Source organism: Limanda limanda, chromosome 16 (genome assembly GCF_963576545.1).
Source record: "Limanda limanda chromosome 16, fLimLim1.1, whole genome shotgun sequence".
Classification (NCBI taxonomy): Eukaryota; Metazoa; Chordata; class Actinopteri; order Pleuronectiformes; family Pleuronectidae; genus Limanda; species Limanda limanda.
Window position 1 is genome coordinate 11,626,211 of NC_083651.1, and position 18,175 is coordinate 11,644,385.

Below are 18,175 nucleotides of genomic sequence, written 5' to 3' on the forward strand. Positions count from 1 at the left end.
TGTGTTGCTGTCGCTCAAACTCCCATGAGCAGTCTCCACAGTGCGAGTGTGAATTTGCTTGTGTTGGTGTGAGCTGTTTTCTCATTTTCCATTCCTAGCACGGGAGCTTTTCTGACACAAACATGCAGCCTGAAAAAAAAAAAGCGCTCCGTGGGCGAAAGACGAGGCAGCTTTAAGAAGTTTGCAGCACCGCGGTGTGCTAAGTCCAGGCGATCGTTCGTGGCTGTGTGTCTGCTCCCCCGCCCATCCCCATCCCCATCCCGTGGGGGGTTCCCGGCAGTGATTAGCAATAAGCCAGACGATATAATAGTACTATAACTCAGAAGAAGACGTCCTTATAGGTGAGGGGAAGGGGGCAGGCCACATTCAGCTCACTTCACAGGCTTACGAGCTGCACACCTCTTGTAGCACCGGAGAGAGTCAGGTGGGAGGATGATAAGTCTTTATCTTCGTGGCTGGTCGCACATGACGTGGCGAGAAAAAAACCCCCACCGCACTTAATAGGTTAGAGCGAAGCGCGGACGAGGCGTCAGGGGGGCTGTCGGGTTTTGACTGCACAGAGATAAGCTGTGTGTGTGTTTCGGCAGGCGGGTATGTGGCTTTGCATGCATGCGCAATTACCCCTCAGCCCCCAGTACACAACCTCCCGTCCTCCCTCTCGCACGCACGCACACACACACACACACACGCACGCACACACACGCACGCACACACACACAGTGACGGCACAGTGTGATGGTTTATGAATGAACAAACAAAAAAAATCGCCAGAGGAGATGGAGAAGGGAGACGGGATGATCTAAGAGTGATTGAAGAGGATGCAAGAGAGGATGGGAAGTGCGTTTGTGCGTCTTTGTGTGTGTGTGTGCGCGCGTGTGCATCTATTTTTACGTATTTGATGGATGGATTCAGGCAAACTGAATCTGCCGTGCGCTGAGGGCACAGAGAGATAGCGGCAGAGCTGAAGACGGAGGGTGAGAGGAAGCGGTGTGAGCTGGTGAGAAATGAGATTGAGCCTCTGGAGAGATTTCCTAGTGAGCTTGCACGTGTGTGTGTGTGTGCGTGTGTGCGTGTGTGCGTGTGTGCGTGTGTGCGTGTGTGTGTGTGTGTGTGTGTGTGTGTGTGCACGTTGGCGTGCGTGCAGGTGTGTGAAATGCAGAGCGCAGAGCAGCCCTGCTGTGCCTCATTAGGCTCATGTTGTGCGCTGCTCCAGACCTCGGCATCTCCCTCTCAAAGTGTGTGTGCGTGTGCGTGTGTGTGTGCGTGTGCGTGTGCGTGCGTCTGCGAGCTCTCCACATTGATTTCCTGACAAGCCCCCCCTCCCTGCACCGATCGTCACGCCGTGAACTGGAAGCACTGATTTCACCATTTGTATCCCTCCTCCCACCACCACACACTCTTTCTCTCCCTCCCGCTATCTCTCCTTTTCTCTGTCTTTCTCTCGCTCCCTCCCTCGCTGTCCTCTTTGCTCTTTTGCCCGCTCCGCCGCCCGATTGCGTCCTCGTTTTTAGGTCTTCCACTCTTTCCCTTTTCTCCCCCTTCGTCTACCTTGTTTTTCACTCTCTCTCACACTTGCTCGTGTTCGATCTAAGCGCACTCTCTCTCTCTCTGGATCTATACATTTCCTATGTCTCTTTCCCACCCACCATTCTGTTCTATTTAAACCACCAGCCATCTCCTTTCCTCCACCACCTCCCACACACTCGCACTGCTGTCCATCAGATGGGGGGGCATAAAGGAGGGGGGTACACTGTGTGTGTGTGTTTGTGTGTGTGTGTGTGTGTGTGCACGACTCGAGAGGGATTGAGCATGTCTCAGCTGTGTCGGCACCGCTCGATTGACCGCACTTGGAACGAGTCAGGGCAGGACTTCCACTCTATTGACCAGGCGACACTCTTCGCTCTATAAAGTATCGACGCCCACACTGACGCCCGAGACACTGGAGCACACACACCTCATGTATCAGACACACACCGTCACATTATTGAGATTTTTCAAACTTCTTAAATGGCAAATCGCCGATATAAATGTTTTTCAGACTTCTACTTGTGTTCTCTATGACCTTAGTCTATTTTATAACATATATGCATATTTTAATGCCACAATTTACACAGCCTGGTGAGAATTTGCCTCCTTTTTGTTTCAAACAGCTTCTCTGCAAATTAGGGCTGAACGATTAATTGCATTTGCGATAAAATCGCTGCACGACCACCCGGACATGAACGGCATGCTCGAGGTCTTTACACCGCCTCATGTCTGCTGTGTTGTGGCTCCACACACACACACACACACACACACACACACACACACACACACACACACACACACACACACACACACACACACACACACACTCTGTCTGTTGAGTGACTTGAGTTCGAAAGGGTTAAAAATCAGAGTCTGAGGAGTGGGACCATTTCATTAGCTTCAGGAAACTGTTCATACATGCAGTTGTACTGTTTGACTCTGTGGCCTGTGCATTTCTCCGTTTTTTATTTAAAACTTTATTGGCTTTGATTTTACAAAATATTTTCAAGTATAGTAGAGGCAAATTCTATGTTTCAGCTGTGTGAAATGTTACTGGCTTGGGAGCAGTAAGACACCTATAATTTTAAAGAATATTTTACACTCAATGTATCTTATATTGTGTTGGTCATATTTAAATCATTCATTACGTTTTGTTGGGGAAAAAAAGAGGATCAAATAAAAAAATCACATATTAAATCGCAATATTGGGGGGGGGAAAAAATCGCAATTAGATTATTTTCCCAAATCGTTCAGCCCTACTGCAAATCATGTTTTCTCCACAACAGTGAGGATAGTTATGGTTTATATTACCATGAGTAATTGGCAGTCTGGCTGTATCGGGGATCTGCACCTTAAAAGTGATCCCGATGTGAGTGCCAACAGAGAGGGATGAACTGAAGTAGAAAAGAATTGATTTAGTCACAGGGCTTTTTCTCCGGGGCATAGCTCCCTGTACTCGGTGCTCATAATGAAATAAATGTCTCCCCCTTTATCAGGTTTTACCATCTGGTGGCGTGGGGGGTCCCTCTGGTCATGGCCTCTTTACCCCTGCTGAAGGGTTACTACGGCCCCGCGGGAGCCTGGTGGTGAGTACGGCCAACAGTCCGGCCACAGCATCCATGTTTTTTGTGAGCCAGCGACCGTATATATCTGTTAAATGTCTTCACGCTGCAAGAAGGCCACAGCTCTCTGGCCTCGTTCCAGCTCCAGCCGAGCTTTGTCCCTCACATGGTTTTATTTGATAAAAATTGCCAATTATCAGCACATCCTTGAACAGCAAAAAAAGCCCCCCCCCCCCCCCCCCTCTCTCTCTCTCTCTCGCCCCCCCAGTTCTTACGGTGAATAGGAAAGGCATTGTTTGTTTGGAGGGTAGTTCAGGGGGTGAGGAAAAAGGGGAAGAGGCCGAGCAGAGGAGGAGGTGGAATGAGAATTGGGACAGAGCCTTAATCTCCCGGCTCGGCTCTCTCTCTCTTTCCACTCGCGGCTTATTAATAGCTGCAGCGGCACAGCTTTTCCCCTCCGCAGCCACACAAGTCTCTCTTCCGCTCGCACTCTTCCTTTCTTTTGTAACCCTCTCCCCCTCTCTCCCTCCCTCTCTCTCCCTCCCTCTCCCTCTCTCTCTCTCTCCCTCTTCCCCCAGCTGGATCACAGACGATCACGTAGCCTGGAGATTTGGGATGTAAGTAGACCCTCTCAGCGCTGCCATCAAAGCTTCCCCTACTGGGGGAGGGAGGGAGGGGGGGAGGGCTGTCTCCACGGGGAAATGTGAAGGGTTGCATGTCAGGGGAGCCTGCAGGGTTTTTTCCCTCCTGGTGTAAGGCCAAGATGTGTGTGTGTGTTCGTGTGTGTGTGTTTGGTGCGTGCGCACGTGTGGATGTGTCTGTATCTGCCTCTGCCTTGTCAGATTTAGGGGAGTTGCTGCACTGTGTATTTAAGTGTTTAGGACGGCTATGAAGGATTATGCCTGTCTGCTGCTTTCTGCAACTGGCCCTAAGTCTGCAAGGGCTCCTCCAATCCCCCGGCGCAGACTTTTAAACACACACGCACGCACGTACCCCCCCCCCGTGCCGGCGCACACGGCGATACCTCACCACGAGCCAAGGTAATCGCGTTGCCGCTCACAGTTTCAGTAGGGAATCAATCTTTCTAAAACAAATAAGTGCGCACTTAGACGCGCATGCAGAACAACACATAGCTATCAGCTGTGCTAAACGAGCCTGTGTCTCTTTTATCAGCGCTCCTTTGCTCTGCGGCTCTTTCTAGTTCTTTCCATGCTGTCGTGGCCCAGGGGGACGAGCTGCTCACAGGATCAGGGAATCTTCATTAGCTCTAATTACATCAAACCAGACACGAGATTAGAGGCCAAGGCAGCACCCGTGGAGGAAAGGGAAAAAAAAACCACTCCAACACACACACACACACCCTGCTGACTGCTCGCGGGAGGGCAGAGGTTGTAGCATTAAAGGTGAAAAGTGGAAAAGGTGGGAGGAGAGACATAAGGGGTGTAGTTAGAGAGATGGAGGATTACTCATCACGAGCAGGAACGCGGCACACTGGCACGGGAAGCCGAAGGAGAGTCGGAGAAATAAATTGCCCTCGTCTCTGCCCACGCCCCGTAGTGTGTCTTCATCAGAGTTCAGCGGAGCGCGCAGACAGGACAGAGGAGGCGGGGGGGTAAGGCTCGGATGAGGAGGAAGAGGATGTGAAGGAGGATGAAAGAGGAAGGAGAGTGGAAAGCAGAGGACAACGCTGTGTGACCGAGGTGCGGAATTTCAGGGTTTGAGTCAGCAGTTGGAAGCGCTCGGGCTCAGCTGAGTCACAGCTCTTAGAGGTCCCACGTCCCGGGAGAGAAGATGACGCTCACAAGCGATTAACATAATTAGCAGAAAGGCTCTGTGTGCAGGGATGGCAGAGTCGGCGTTTGGTTCAACACTCACGCCTCTGTTGGACGGGTGGCATGAAATTGTGTGCAGACATTCGTTGTCCCCAGAACCTGAATCCTATACCTTCCTTACACCTCATTGTCTAAACACCAACGTGCGTGAAAACAGGTTTTGTAAACCGTGGAAAGAAGCGTTATGGCAATTACATTTCTACACCAATTGAACAGTGCTGGAACCAGGCTTGACATGGAGGATAATTGTGAAAATGGCAAAGACTCCAGCAGAAGAAACATCGCTGACTCCGTGATGTGTGTCATAGCATCACGTCAGGAAAGGGGCCAAAATGTGCGTGTCCACCAGATAGTAAACACCTGGGAGTTCTCCAGAGTCATTCGCACACATGAGCCTTTGTCTCTGAGCGGAATGGCCAAATCCTCGCGGGTTTGTGTCCAGTTTGAAAGGACAAACATAATTTTGGGTCTCCCCAGACAACTTAATGACAGAGCACAGAGATTCCCAGATGGCTCTCAGAGGGAAATTGTATTGCATTGTGGTGGAAGAAGAAGCGCACACAAGCAGTTTGCCCAAAGTAAACAAACCAGTATCAAACTGTTCTGTTTGTGTTTCGTCTTTTTCTATACTTGTTTTAGCCAGCAGTGTGGTTGTATTTTTAATCAGTTGTCACGACTATCATTTAGGAACGGACTGCACGAGGCATTGCACCTCAAGTGCATTAATGAAAGGGATAGGATTTGTGTCGCAGTTGACCGATCCATCAAGCAAAACAGCAGTTTGACGCCCACTTGCGTTTTCCATAATTGTCACCATAAGTTTGACATTTTTGGTTCCAAACACTCTTGTTCCCCTCAGGATGAATTGATGTAACTTTGGTGGCCCATATAACCTTTCATCCAACACCATCATTTGGCCAACATTCCACATGACCACCAGGTGGTGAAGACTAAAGGCCGGCGCATGCTTCTGCAACGGCGTCTGCGGCTTTTCAAGCAGTTGTGACGCAGGACTCGTTGTCCTTCATGGTTTTCCAAGCGTTGCGCGTGTTGCCATGCAATTCCCCGTCAGAACACTAGGCGGAGTAATGTTTTTTGTCGAAGTCGGCTCTTCTTTGTATGTGGCACGAAGAAGAGCGGTTTATTTACATCGCCACGGCGGCTCCTCAGAGCCTTTTTCTGGCAGACAAATCCGCCGGTCAGTGACGGGTTATACTAGTGGTCATAGTTTCGGATCTCTTCTGCCAAGTGCTCTTCTATTTGGTCCATATTCGTTCTTCTAAATCTTCCGTGGTTTCCGCCGGTATTATCGGGCATGAACCGGAAATGCGACTCCGGAAATGATGTAGTTAGCAGACCAATCACAGCCTTGCCGGCTACGTGACGCTTGCGGAGCTTTGCCGTCTAGTTAGAGAAATTGGGCGACGTACGTAAGCACGTAAGAAGGGATACGTAAGTACTTAAGGGGCCCGGAAAGGCTCTTACGCTTGCGGGCCCCTGATAACGCAGAAGCATGCGCCTAAACATCTCTCTGCCGCTTTGCGTTGAGTGTAAGATTGACCCATTTCTCTTGCCCTGTCTCCTTTTTAACTTTTACATTTCTGCATCTGTAGAGCCAGACCCCCAAAACACCATGTTCTTTCTTATCTTTCTGTATCCTCCCTTTCTCCCCTGTCCCTGTCGAGTGGTTGAACAGGTAGATCGTGGTCTTTCACTCAGCAGTAGGATCTTGTGGGTCAAAGTTGCAGTTGAGCACTAACCCTGCACAGTTGGATCTCTACCCGCACTCTCATCTCCCACCGAGCACTTCAATTAAAGCCTCTTTCATCCAAGCCTCATTCTTCACTTCAGAGCAGCACCAGGGGGAAGGCCGTGCTCGGGCAGGGAGATTGAATCTGTGCTGATCTTTCTTTCTGCCAGTTTCAGGCTTTCCACCTTTGCTGGCTGTCGTACTTTCCTCCAGATCTCGGAGCCCCCTCTGTATTTATCCACCTTTCTATCTATCCGTCCGTAGTCGATCTATTGGCTGCAGCCTTTTTCTGCTTTTCCTTTCCTTCTCTCTGTGACCTTATCCCTCTCCCCCGTCTTTTAATCACCCAGCACTTCTTTCTTATTTCTGCTTTCTGGTCCTGACCCACAATCTGCCATCATCCATCCATCCTCACCTCTATTCTCGTTTCGCCTTTATCATCTGCCTACTCCGAATCCTTTCTCTCTCTCTCTCTCTGCCGCGATTTAATTCCTTCTCTCTCTCACTCTCGCTTTCTCTCTCTCTCTAATTCGCTCCCTCCCTCTTGCTCTCTCTCTGTCTCCGGGTAGTGCTCAGCTGTAGAGCACAGCGGACTCTAATGGCAGATCGTTATCATGCTAATTAGAGCACTTTGTAGCTGCCGCCCGTCATTCTCTCCTCCTTGCAGCCCCTCCACGCTATTGTTAAAAAGGCCACCCCCCTCCTTTCCCCTATCCGCCAACCCCCCCGCACCCCGTCTCTCCATCATTAACGGGACGTGCGCTGGCGTAATTGGACGCTGTTTATTCCGTTGATCAGGTTATTAAATCACACCGAGGTGACGCCTGCACAGGTCTCCCCTGAAACGCTTTCATCATTGTCCCATGCCATTATTGAACCTGTGTGGACACGCACACGCATGTGCACTCACACACGTGCACTCTCACACATGTTCAAAGAGGGTTGTGTATATCGACATCCCCTACAAGACGTGAAGGAACATGATGTGTAAAGCAGCCGTTCCCCATTTCCTGCTGTGAACAAGCGGGTACCATCACAGATTCCCCTGCCAATAAAACGTTTCATTTATAACACTAAGTGAGTTTCTTTCGACCCGGAGGCTTCGATGACAAGTGTGAGCGAAGTTGAATTAGGCCAAGCACCTAATATTTGACTATTGAGATTCTGCTAAAAGATGCAATTTTTAGCACTTTTCAGTTGCAGCGGTGACATTCCCCCCCCCCGATCCATTTTCCTGTGGAACTAAGGGCGTCCCTGTATTCATGGGTCAGAGACAGACTTAGACTCTGTTTTAAATGTCAGATTTTGTTCCCCTCCTGGATCATGATCAGGCCTATAATTACTCTCGGTGTTGTTCCTCTGCACAATCCATTATGCTCATCACGTAGGTGCATTCCGTGCCAGGTGCTCAGGAGGAATTGGGGTGACTTCACCGAGTTACTGAGGCTGAACAGAGAAGTGGTGGCCAGGAACTTGTCGATCAAAGTGAGACAAAGGCTTGTTTCGTGATTACAAGGAGAGGCTGACACTCCTCCGAGCTTACATCACCTCCCCGGAGGTTGCATAACACAAGGCTCCCATTCCAACAAAGCCATCACCCATCACCCTGTTTCCCTCGCTCGTCTTGCTCGCTTTCATCTGCTCAGAAATACCTGACATGTTACTCTTCCGCCGTGCCTCTCCTCATTGTCAGCCCTTCATCCCATAGGAATGCCATGCATTTCGGGTGTTGTGACTTTCCATTATCTTTTGTTTTTTGTCGGCCTCTCATCTATACTCGCTGAGGTGCAAGGTCCAGAGGTTCTGAGCCACGTCTGATTGTGTGCCTTTGCTGCTCATCCGCCAGCTAGAATAATTCAACACCAGTGTTAAACAGTCTCATCTATACGTAAATACCAATTACCATTACATAAATAAGTTAGTATTTATATCAGCAGTTTAGTTTATTGTCAATCGGATTTTTCCTAAATAGAATAAGAGTTTTTAGAAACTTCAAGAGAAATGTGGGGGTTGTTTTGTGTTTAAAACCGCAGAGAAAGGTGTTTTAATGTCAGGGTTACAACAGCTACAGTGAAGCAGCATATCAAAACAAGCTGCTGTCCCAGTCTAGAACAAATCACATCTAACAACAATAGCCTCCTCAGGTTATGATCCTGATGGGGGAATCTTATTCAATGAGTTTCTGTGGTCTGATCTCTTTGCCCAGACACCTGGTATGCCTTTACATTTCATTATGTTATAGACTGCATTTGGATGTATGACTCTGTATTTCATCAATTGTGTTTTCTTCCTCATTTTTATATTTTCTATTCAAAAGCAAAATTTCCATTTGGTCTTCTCCAAACTTTCTGTTCCTGTAACAGGACAAAAGAAAAACAACCATCACAGACAAAACAACAGCAATGGTCTGATCTTCTGATAACACTCAGTTATCTTACTTCCTATTTCTGTCTTTGCTTCGCAGATGGTACGTGCCGCTGTTCTGCCTCATCTTTCTGATGATCAGCTGCTACGCCAGGATCATCTGCGTGGCCAATCAGAGGGTAAGTGATCCTCCTGCGTCCGGTTGGCAGCGGCGGAAACCCAACACAGTGGCAATTAAGCTGAATCCAAACGCATTGTGACCTTTTTAGAAAACTGACATCAGTGAAAGCTGAGACAGCATTGCCACTTGCCTGTTTTTATGTCTGTGCCTGGGAGGGAGGGTCTCCGAAACAAATTTACGTGTGAGATCTATTTTTACAGTTGGCACCAGGGTGAGAACCAAAAAATAAAATTTTCTATCATCTGTTGCCATATAATTAAATGACAGTAACGAGTGGAGATCCTCACAAATGATACTGATGAGAATCCACTGTCGCTGAGATTTATGATCATGGTGACCTTGCAAAACAACAACACACACACACACACACACACACACACACACACACACACACACACACACACACACACACACACACACACACACAGAGTTTAGATAACAGGTTTTAAACAGACAGGTTGTCTGAGCAACTTACATTTCAGGTAAATTACACAGGTAAAGACACACAAGTAGGTCAAAGTAGAACCAGGTAGTTGGCTTGTGAACTGTAATACGTATCTACAGTAAGTTTGAGTAATGGCTGACCTAGTGATTGGCTTTAAAACCTGTCTGACCTCAACTTAACTGCATTTCCAGCTCTTTGCAATTAACTTGTACAGGACAACGACCAAAGGGAATGCAAGCCACAGCTATGAAACTAAGATTGCCTGTAATAACCATAGGTAATAACATGTTTGTATGTCGTCTTTCATGCCACTGGGTGGAAGCAAATTTGGAAATGATAATTCTATGTCTTTACATATCATCCATCACCTTTCAAATTAATTATTTTAATATTTTGACAGATTGTGTGTGCAAAGTAAGAGTGTGGCTTCTTTAACTTAAACTCAATACCTTTTATTTTTGGATTATTTTCAAAGAATTTCACCGTGGCTTTTTTTGTTGTTGTGACGGATACTTTTCACTATTTTGACATTTCAATCACTTAAGTGTCGTCCAGAGCAACTAATCTGCTGATTAATCAATTAACCACTTAGTTGATGTCACCGTGTTGGCTCCGAGCTCAGCAGAAGCCCAGAGGCAGCACTCCATAAAAGCTCACATTGCTGCCGTTCCCCCCCCCCCCCGATCTTACACCACCACAATGTAGCCAGAAAGCCACTGGAGGGGGCACCAGCAGACTAACGTTACAACACTGTGTGTGTGTGGGATTTTGAAATTATAAATCAATTACAGAAAGAGAGGAAGAGAGAACGAGGCTGAAGCCACACTCAGAATAAAGTGGTGAACATTGACATTCTCTGTTTGAGCGTCGAGCCGTGAAACAGATTTTTGCAGATAGCCGGGCTGCAGACGGGCGACGTCAGCGACAGAACGCAGGTAGCTAGAGGGAAGGGGGGAAAGAAAAGAGAGGACTCAGCTCTTTATCATGAATGTGATAAAAAAGAAAGGATGAGTGAATGTAGCTGGTTTTGAACCCGCATCTCATAACTCATTCAGCTCACATATTCAGCCGTCTCTCCCTCTTCCTCTTGTCTCTCTCTATCTCTGTTTTCCACCTTTCTCATTTTCACCCTCCTCCTCTTTTTCCCTTTCGAACTCCATTTATCTCTCTGTCTGTCTCTGACTCCTTCCCCCTCTCATTTTTCCCCTTACCCCCCCCCCCCCTATTCTCCAGCCCCCACGTCTGTCTCCCTCTCTCCGCCTTCACTCTGCCGTTTTGCTTTCTCTATCATATTTATGAAGAGCTCTAGCCTTATCTCTTTTTCAGCTGCAGGCTGTCTCACTTGAAAGAGTTTCAAAAAGCTTTGAAAGGCAGGGTAGGTGGCGATGCAACGAGGAAAGGGATAAAGAGGAGGCGGCTGAGCGAGGAGAGGCAGGATGTTAACCGGACGGAGAAGTTTGTCGGCTCTCCGGAGTCAGAGAGGGGATCGCAGGATCATGGGTGGAAACGAATCCGTAGCGTGGGAATCCGTTTAGAGAGAGCACGTCTCACACGGCAGTGAAACCCTCTGAGTGACGTTGTGAGCTTGTAGTAACTTGAGAGGCTTGAAAGTTAATGAGTCATGATCATGGCAGACAGAGATGTCTCAGAGTGTGTTGACGTGTTTGTCTCACGGAAAGGGTTGCAAAATTCCGGGAATATTCAAAGTTGGAAACTTGCCATGGGAATTAACGGGAATTAACAGGAATATACGGGAATAAACTGGAAATGTTGTGGGTAATTTATACTAACTGTATTTACCTTGGCATATACAGACATAAATATAAACATTTTGTTTTGTCATAGGCTGATTTGAGCCCTGAGGAAACTTTGGGCACTTGACTATAGGCCTCTGCATCTTTGTGTCATTCTTAACACAGGTCTTTGCACAGTATTTGCAAATGTACACAGCCTTTCCTTCTACATTGGATGGGGTGAAATGTCTCCACACATGAGATCGTGCACGTGGCATTGTTCTGTAGAATAAGATGAGAAAAAAGTTTGTAAAAAAACACTAATGCAATGCCAGAGATATAAATAGTTAGCCAAACAATTGGAATCGTCTGTAAAAATATTTTAAAATTGATGGATAAATGAATGGAAATAGGCTAGATGAACAGATGAACAATCCTCAATCAGCATGCTAATATATTTTCCCCAGTGATATCATCGAAACTTACCCGACTAGTCCTGCACACTACAGCAGGCCTCAATAGCCCTCCTGTAGTGTGCAGGATGCTGGGAGTTATCTGTGCATGTGATGGAAGAATGTACAGTGGAGGGTTGAAACTCAACGTGCAGTGTGTGCTTCATTCCATACATCTTTAAAATAGAGTTTTAAATGATGTTTTTATTGCTCAGTGTTTAATTTGCTTATTTTTTTTTTTTTTTCAAAATTCCCAAATTCCCGAGTTTAACTTCCCATGGAAACTTTCCGCCCCTTTGCAACCCTACTCACGGATGTAATTTTTTTGTACATGCCGACTTCTTCCCTCCCGGAGCCTCGTGCCTCGACACCTCACTGGCTTGCACGCACGCTTGCAACAAAAGCCGGGCACACACTCCCGAGACCTGGCCGAAGCTCTAATGATATTGCCACTTATTATCAGTGTTTGTTGATTTTGATGGATCGCGGTGCTCAGCTGGAAAGCGGAGGGCCGCTCTGGAACAAGTTTGATCTAATGGCCAAATGGCTGTGGCCGTTTTCCTTTTCTTGCGGCGCACACAAACAGACCACGTAGTCACACACGGATTTACAATGACAATCACATCAGCGCACCGAAACCATGGCAACGTTGAGTTAATAAATAGCAGAAGAGCAGAGCCGCTAGTGCGTGTCGTTTACACTGCCATGTTGTGCGTGTGCGTGTGAAGCTCACGCAGGCCCTCCGGAGATTTTGTCTGTGATGTCTTGGGTTACGTAAACCTTCTGGCTTCACACACACACACACACACACACACACACACCCCTCCCCCCCTCCATCCGCCACCTCTGTCCCACCATTACAAATCCCAGTCTTGTGCACGGGCGTGTGAGTGCATGTGAGCGAGCGTGTGTTCCTGTTCGTGTCTGTTGACATTTTCCGCGCGTTCCCCTGAGAGCGGAGTCAGAGGAAGAGCGGAAAGTATTCCCACGTCGTCTCCAGAGATTTCAGATCTGCCATGTTTGTTCCACTTTTTTTCTTTTTTTCGTTCACGCTTTCACACAATTTCTCTCCCCCTTTCTCTACACAGCCGCCGCCTCTCCTTCTTCTCCCTCCTGTCATATTGTGAGCACTTAAAGCTGATCAGTTCCCTCTTTTGTGAAACGTCGGGAGCTCCCTCCTGCCTCTCGACTCTACACCCTGCTGTGAATTAGACAATTGTGCAGGGATGAGGGAGAATTGGAACGAATTAGTGTTGGGATCGTAGCCAATGTAATAGTTATTCCAGCTTGTCGCTCCAGGCCCTGACCTCTACATCTAAGGCCAGTCCTTGGGAATACCAAATTAAATATAACTATATACTCTTCTTATGTTTCTCCGTATTTGTTTATTTTGACCAAAATAACTGAACTGACCTTTTCTTTCCATTTTTTTTGTCTCTTCTGAGCAGTTGCAGTCATGGCTGGGAACCTTCAACCCGGAGAGGGAGAGACGAAAGGTAATGGCCTGTCTGATCATCACATTTCTCAACACACACATTCACATATACACACACCAGACACACACACACACACACACACGGAGCGTGAGGATTAAACTGTGTGCCGGATTAGCTCTTGCGGTCACGCTGGGTAGGTGTCAAACCCAGCAGGGAGAAATTTGCCCTCTTGACTCTCTTCATGTGTGTGTGCTTGAGCGTGCACTTACGCACATGTTCCTGGCGTTACTTAATTAAAAGTGAACAGAGGAGGAAAAATAAGGACAACGTGAAGACGAGAAGACCCTTCATTATGTCGGCTCTGCTTGTTTACACCGAACCAAACAGAGCCATCTAAATGCCGCCACAGGGTGTGATGTTTAGATAACATACCGGCGTTAAGGAATCGGAGGCGTGACGTGTAACACAACAGCCCGTGTGTCTCCCACCATGAAGCCTCTCACTTTTACACAGACATCCATCCAGCACCAACCAACACCATGGCCAGCTTATCACCAGAACACCAGTCCCCCCCTCCACCCCCCATCTGTACCTTTTTTTTATAGAATGGGATGGCAGAATAAATGTACATCATTCCTGCCTTGAACATTAAAGGGATGAGATTGAGAAACCTGAGGAGTTTGGGGGGGGGGGGGATGTAACCAGCAAGAAAAAATTAATTTTGGGTATGCTGCTGTGAGCGCAACACTGCAGTGTTTCCCATGAATTACCTTGACTGTGGTGGCCTGCCATAGTTTAATTTGTCTAACCACAGTTTAATACAAAATTTTAATGTTTTATACATTCTCATATGAACATAAAAGTTCTCTAACTTAGTGTTTTACGCCATAGAGCTGAATGCAGTGATCTTTACACATTGACCTTTCTGTCAGAGGCGCACTGGCCATTGGCAGCACCAGCGCAATTGCTGGACCATCAAAACATCCGTAAAGCTTTTGCCATTCTCAGCAGACAGGCAGAATTCATAACATCAGTTGCTTCCCCTTTATCTTTGCACCTTCCCATCAATGGCATTCAGCTGTTAACAGGCGGGTCGACCTCAGCACAACATATGACCTCTCCCTGTACCTGTAACTCAGTTGCGCTTGAAAGCATTTGTATATGTTCATTGTTCAGTTACAACAGTCAACCCTCATTGACCGGAGTAATTGTACGTTTCTGACAAACACCTTCCAGGAGAGACTTGCTTTAAATGCGAGAGGTTATAAATGTATTCAAATAATATTATGCCCCCCCAGCAGCTCATATGGTCGGACAAAACTCATACAAACTGGTTATTTGAGGATACTTATTCTGGTGCTTCTTGAAAGTCATGACGTTATAACAGAGGGTTATCTTGACATGGACTTTGAGAAAACATACGTAGCAGAAAAAGAAAACCTGCGTTACATTTAGGGTTTTACAAAAGGGAGTAATAGTCTCTATTATGGGAATTGTAAACTCAAGTATTTTTAGAACATGACCCTACTTCGGCATAAAAGTCAGGATATCTCAATGTTTACTGCTGTTGTTTTAAAAATGTGTCTCTAGTAAGTCCCTTAACTTTAAGTTGATTGCTAAGTTGTTTCAGTAAATCAAGGATTTGTTGTCGTGGGAAGTAGTTCTTCACTCTCACTCAAAGCTTCTTGTTATGTTTGTTCCACTCGGCTCCTGGCTACAGACATTGAAGTGTCCTCCAGCAAGACACCAAACCCTCACTTGCTCAACCATCGCTTTGGAGATGCCAAATCGTTAAAATGAATCATAGCTTCCCCAAACTGAGGTGGTCAGTGTTGCTGCACGACTCCGGAAAAGTTGAATATGTAATAGCAGCAGTCCCTGGCTGATCCGCCTTGAGTTACCTGCTCCCTGTCTCCTCTGCTCTGCTGCCGCTGCTCAGCCCTGCAGGGCGAGGCGTGGAGGGCAGGTTGGGGTTAAGGTTATGTAGATGCTGCCCCTAAGTGGCAGATGTAATCACTGCACACTGAACTGGCGTAACCCTCAACCATGACAGTAGAGGCTGCAACACAAACCCACCGTTCATAAAGGCTGATTGCTATGTGTTGCACAGGGTGTAAATAAGTCGGCAGTGGTTTTAATGTCCCCCCCTTTTCCTTGTATTTCTCTTTCCTAGATTCTCTCCTCTTTTCAATCGTTTTTTCTTTCTAGCCTTTCACTTTACAGACTCTCTCTCCCCTCTTTCTTTTTTCCCTCACTCCCTTCCTCTCTCTCTAACTCTTGTTCTCATACCCAGCATGAATAAAGCAGCAAGCCAGGTTCATGGACATGAATATTTAGGAGAGTTTATGCACGCGCTGCGATGCTTTAAAACAACAACAGCCTCCCTGATTGTGCTTGCCAAGCAGGCGACCACTGGTTCCTGTGTGTGTGTGTGTGTGTGTGTATGTGTGTGTGTGTGTGAGAGAGAGAACGAGAGAAAATGATTCCTGCTGGGCGTCTAAAGACCACTGGCTCTGGTGATTTCCATTTTCTTCCTCAAATTTCCGTCCGTCTGCCCTCACATGTTCTCCTCTGCTGTGACTCGCACACACCCATGCACACACACACAGACACATCTCTCGTGTTTTGTGCTGTCACTTGTAGCTCGCTACGTTCGCCATTCTTGATCTTTTTTTATTCTCCCCCCTCTCTCCCTGACTCGGCTTGCACCATCCCCCTCACTCAATATGTATCTGTGTGTATCTGGCTGCAGCCGTGACGTACATAACGTGTTTCGACAGTTATCGGGGCCGTCAGTCACATGGTTGTGACACATCTGTGCGTTTCGTGAGCGATTTGTTTGTCGTCACGCATGACCACATGCATCCAGTGAGCATCACAAGATCTTCGCAGCAGCACCGGTCACCGAGGGGATGTACAGAAGAGGGGTATTTAAGTTAGACAGACACACACTCCTTCTATAGTTGTGAGGACGCTCATTGACATAATGCCGAATCCCAACCTTATCCATCACAAATCAATGCGTAGACCTAATCAAAACTCCTAAACCTCATGTCTTGACCATGAAACGGCCCTTTCAATTAGTGAGGACTGGTCAGAATGTCCACACAATGCTGGTGTCAATCCAAAATTGTCCCCAGTCCCGGAACTGTAGAGCGATATCTAAACACACACACACACACACACACACACACACACACACACACACACAAACACACACACACACACACCTTTAAACACATTTGCACAACTGCACACACATCCTCTCAGTCCTGTCGGGTAGCAACAAAGCTGCCTAAGCAAACAGCCAGCCTCTTGTCCGTTATCTTCCCGGGGAGTTTGTTTACCGAGCCACACAAGCCTTGCCTTGAGTCGTGAGGTGTGTGTGTGTGTGTGCGTGTGCGTGTACTTGCATACGCAACCTTGTATCTTGTTGAGCATTACCTCGGCACTTGCGTATCCACCGTATTGTGATTTTACATGTCACCAAACATCCTACAGAATAAGCTGCAAGGACAGTTGGGTTTGTCAAGAGCTCTTAACATTCAGCTTCTTTTGTGGGGATGGACTCTGCAGCTGCTATATAATCAGCGACACTTCCTGCTGCTTACGGGTTTTGATTGTCCCTGAAAATCTTTTTGGGTTCAAGAAAACTCATTAGGCAGTAATAGTATTCGATTTTTACCTCCGCCAAAGTCCATTTGTGGGTTTGTGTTTGAGTTTACACAAACAGTACTTGACAGATTTTCATGAAACTTGGTGGATGTAGTATGGGTAAGGGAAGAGGCCAGACCATGCTGCTGTGGATCCAGAATTGTCTTCTTTGTTCTCTAACATAAGATTTGGATGTTTCCGTTTTTTACATTTCCACTGTTTTCCCAGGGAATCATTCAAGGATATTGAGGAAAGAAATCTGGCAGATTAGGGAAAGGCTTTCTATCAGTGTGTGAAGTTTGGTGCTGCCTGATTTCATTTAGGGGGCTTGGTGGAGGTATAAAGTCTACTGAGTGCCATTCTAGTTTAAAATTGTTTTATTAGCCCTTTAAGGATTTTTAATGAATGTTGGCTTAAAAACTAAGATGGAAAGTTGTCTTAACAATATCACATACAACATTTTAATTTTACTAATACACTATCAACGTGAATATACTGGAAATGTTGTAGGTAATTTATACTAACTGTATTTACCTTGTCATATACAGACATAAATATAAACATTTTATTTTGTCATAGGCTGATTTGAGCCCTGAGGAAACTTTGGGCACTTGACTATATGCTTCTGCATCGTTGTGTCATTCTTAACATAGGTCTTTGCACAGTATTTTGCAAATGTACACAGCCTTTCCTTCTACATTGGATGGGGTGAAATGTCTCCACACATGAGATTCTGTAGAATAAGATGAGAAAAAAGTTTGTAAAAAAACACTAATGCAATGCCAGAGATATAAATAGTTAGCCAAACAATTGGAATCGTCTGTAAAAATATTTTACAATTGATGGATAAATTAATGGAAATAGGCTAGATGAACAAATGAACAATCCTCAATCAGCATGCTATGCTGAATGGAACTTACCTGACTAGTCCTGCACACTACAGCAGGCCTCAGTAGCCCTGCTGTAGAGTGAAGGATGCTGGGAATTATCTGTGCATGTGATGGAAGAATGCACAGTGGAGGGTTGAAATTCAACGTGAAGCGTGTGCTGCATTCCATACATCTTTTCAATAGAGCTTTGAATGATATTTTTATTGCTCAGCGTTTAGTTTGCCTATTTATTTATTTTTTTCAAAATTCCCCAAATTCATGAGCTTAACTTCCCATGGAAAGTTTCCGGAAAGTTTCCGGAAATTTACCGGAAACTTTCCGCCCCTTTGCAATTCTAGCCATGTCTCAT

The 18,175-nt window shown here is 46.5% G+C and overlaps 1 protein-coding gene across 1 annotated transcript in view; it reads left to right on the forward strand.

The window, feature by feature from the left end:
- Positions 1–18,175, forward strand: part of si:dkey-100n23.5 — a 53,618-nt gene that overhangs the window by 8,892 nt on the left and 26,551 nt on the right. Inside the window, exons 7-10 of the mRNA XM_061088519.1 lie at positions 3,024–3,113; positions 3,668–3,706; positions 9,136–9,214; positions 13,295–13,342. Of these exons, the coding sequence (XP_060944502.1) occupies positions 3,024–3,113; positions 3,668–3,706; positions 9,136–9,214; positions 13,295–13,342 (256 nt within the window). The remainder of the gene's footprint in view (positions 1–3,023; positions 3,114–3,667; positions 3,707–9,135; positions 9,215–13,294; positions 13,343–18,175) is intronic.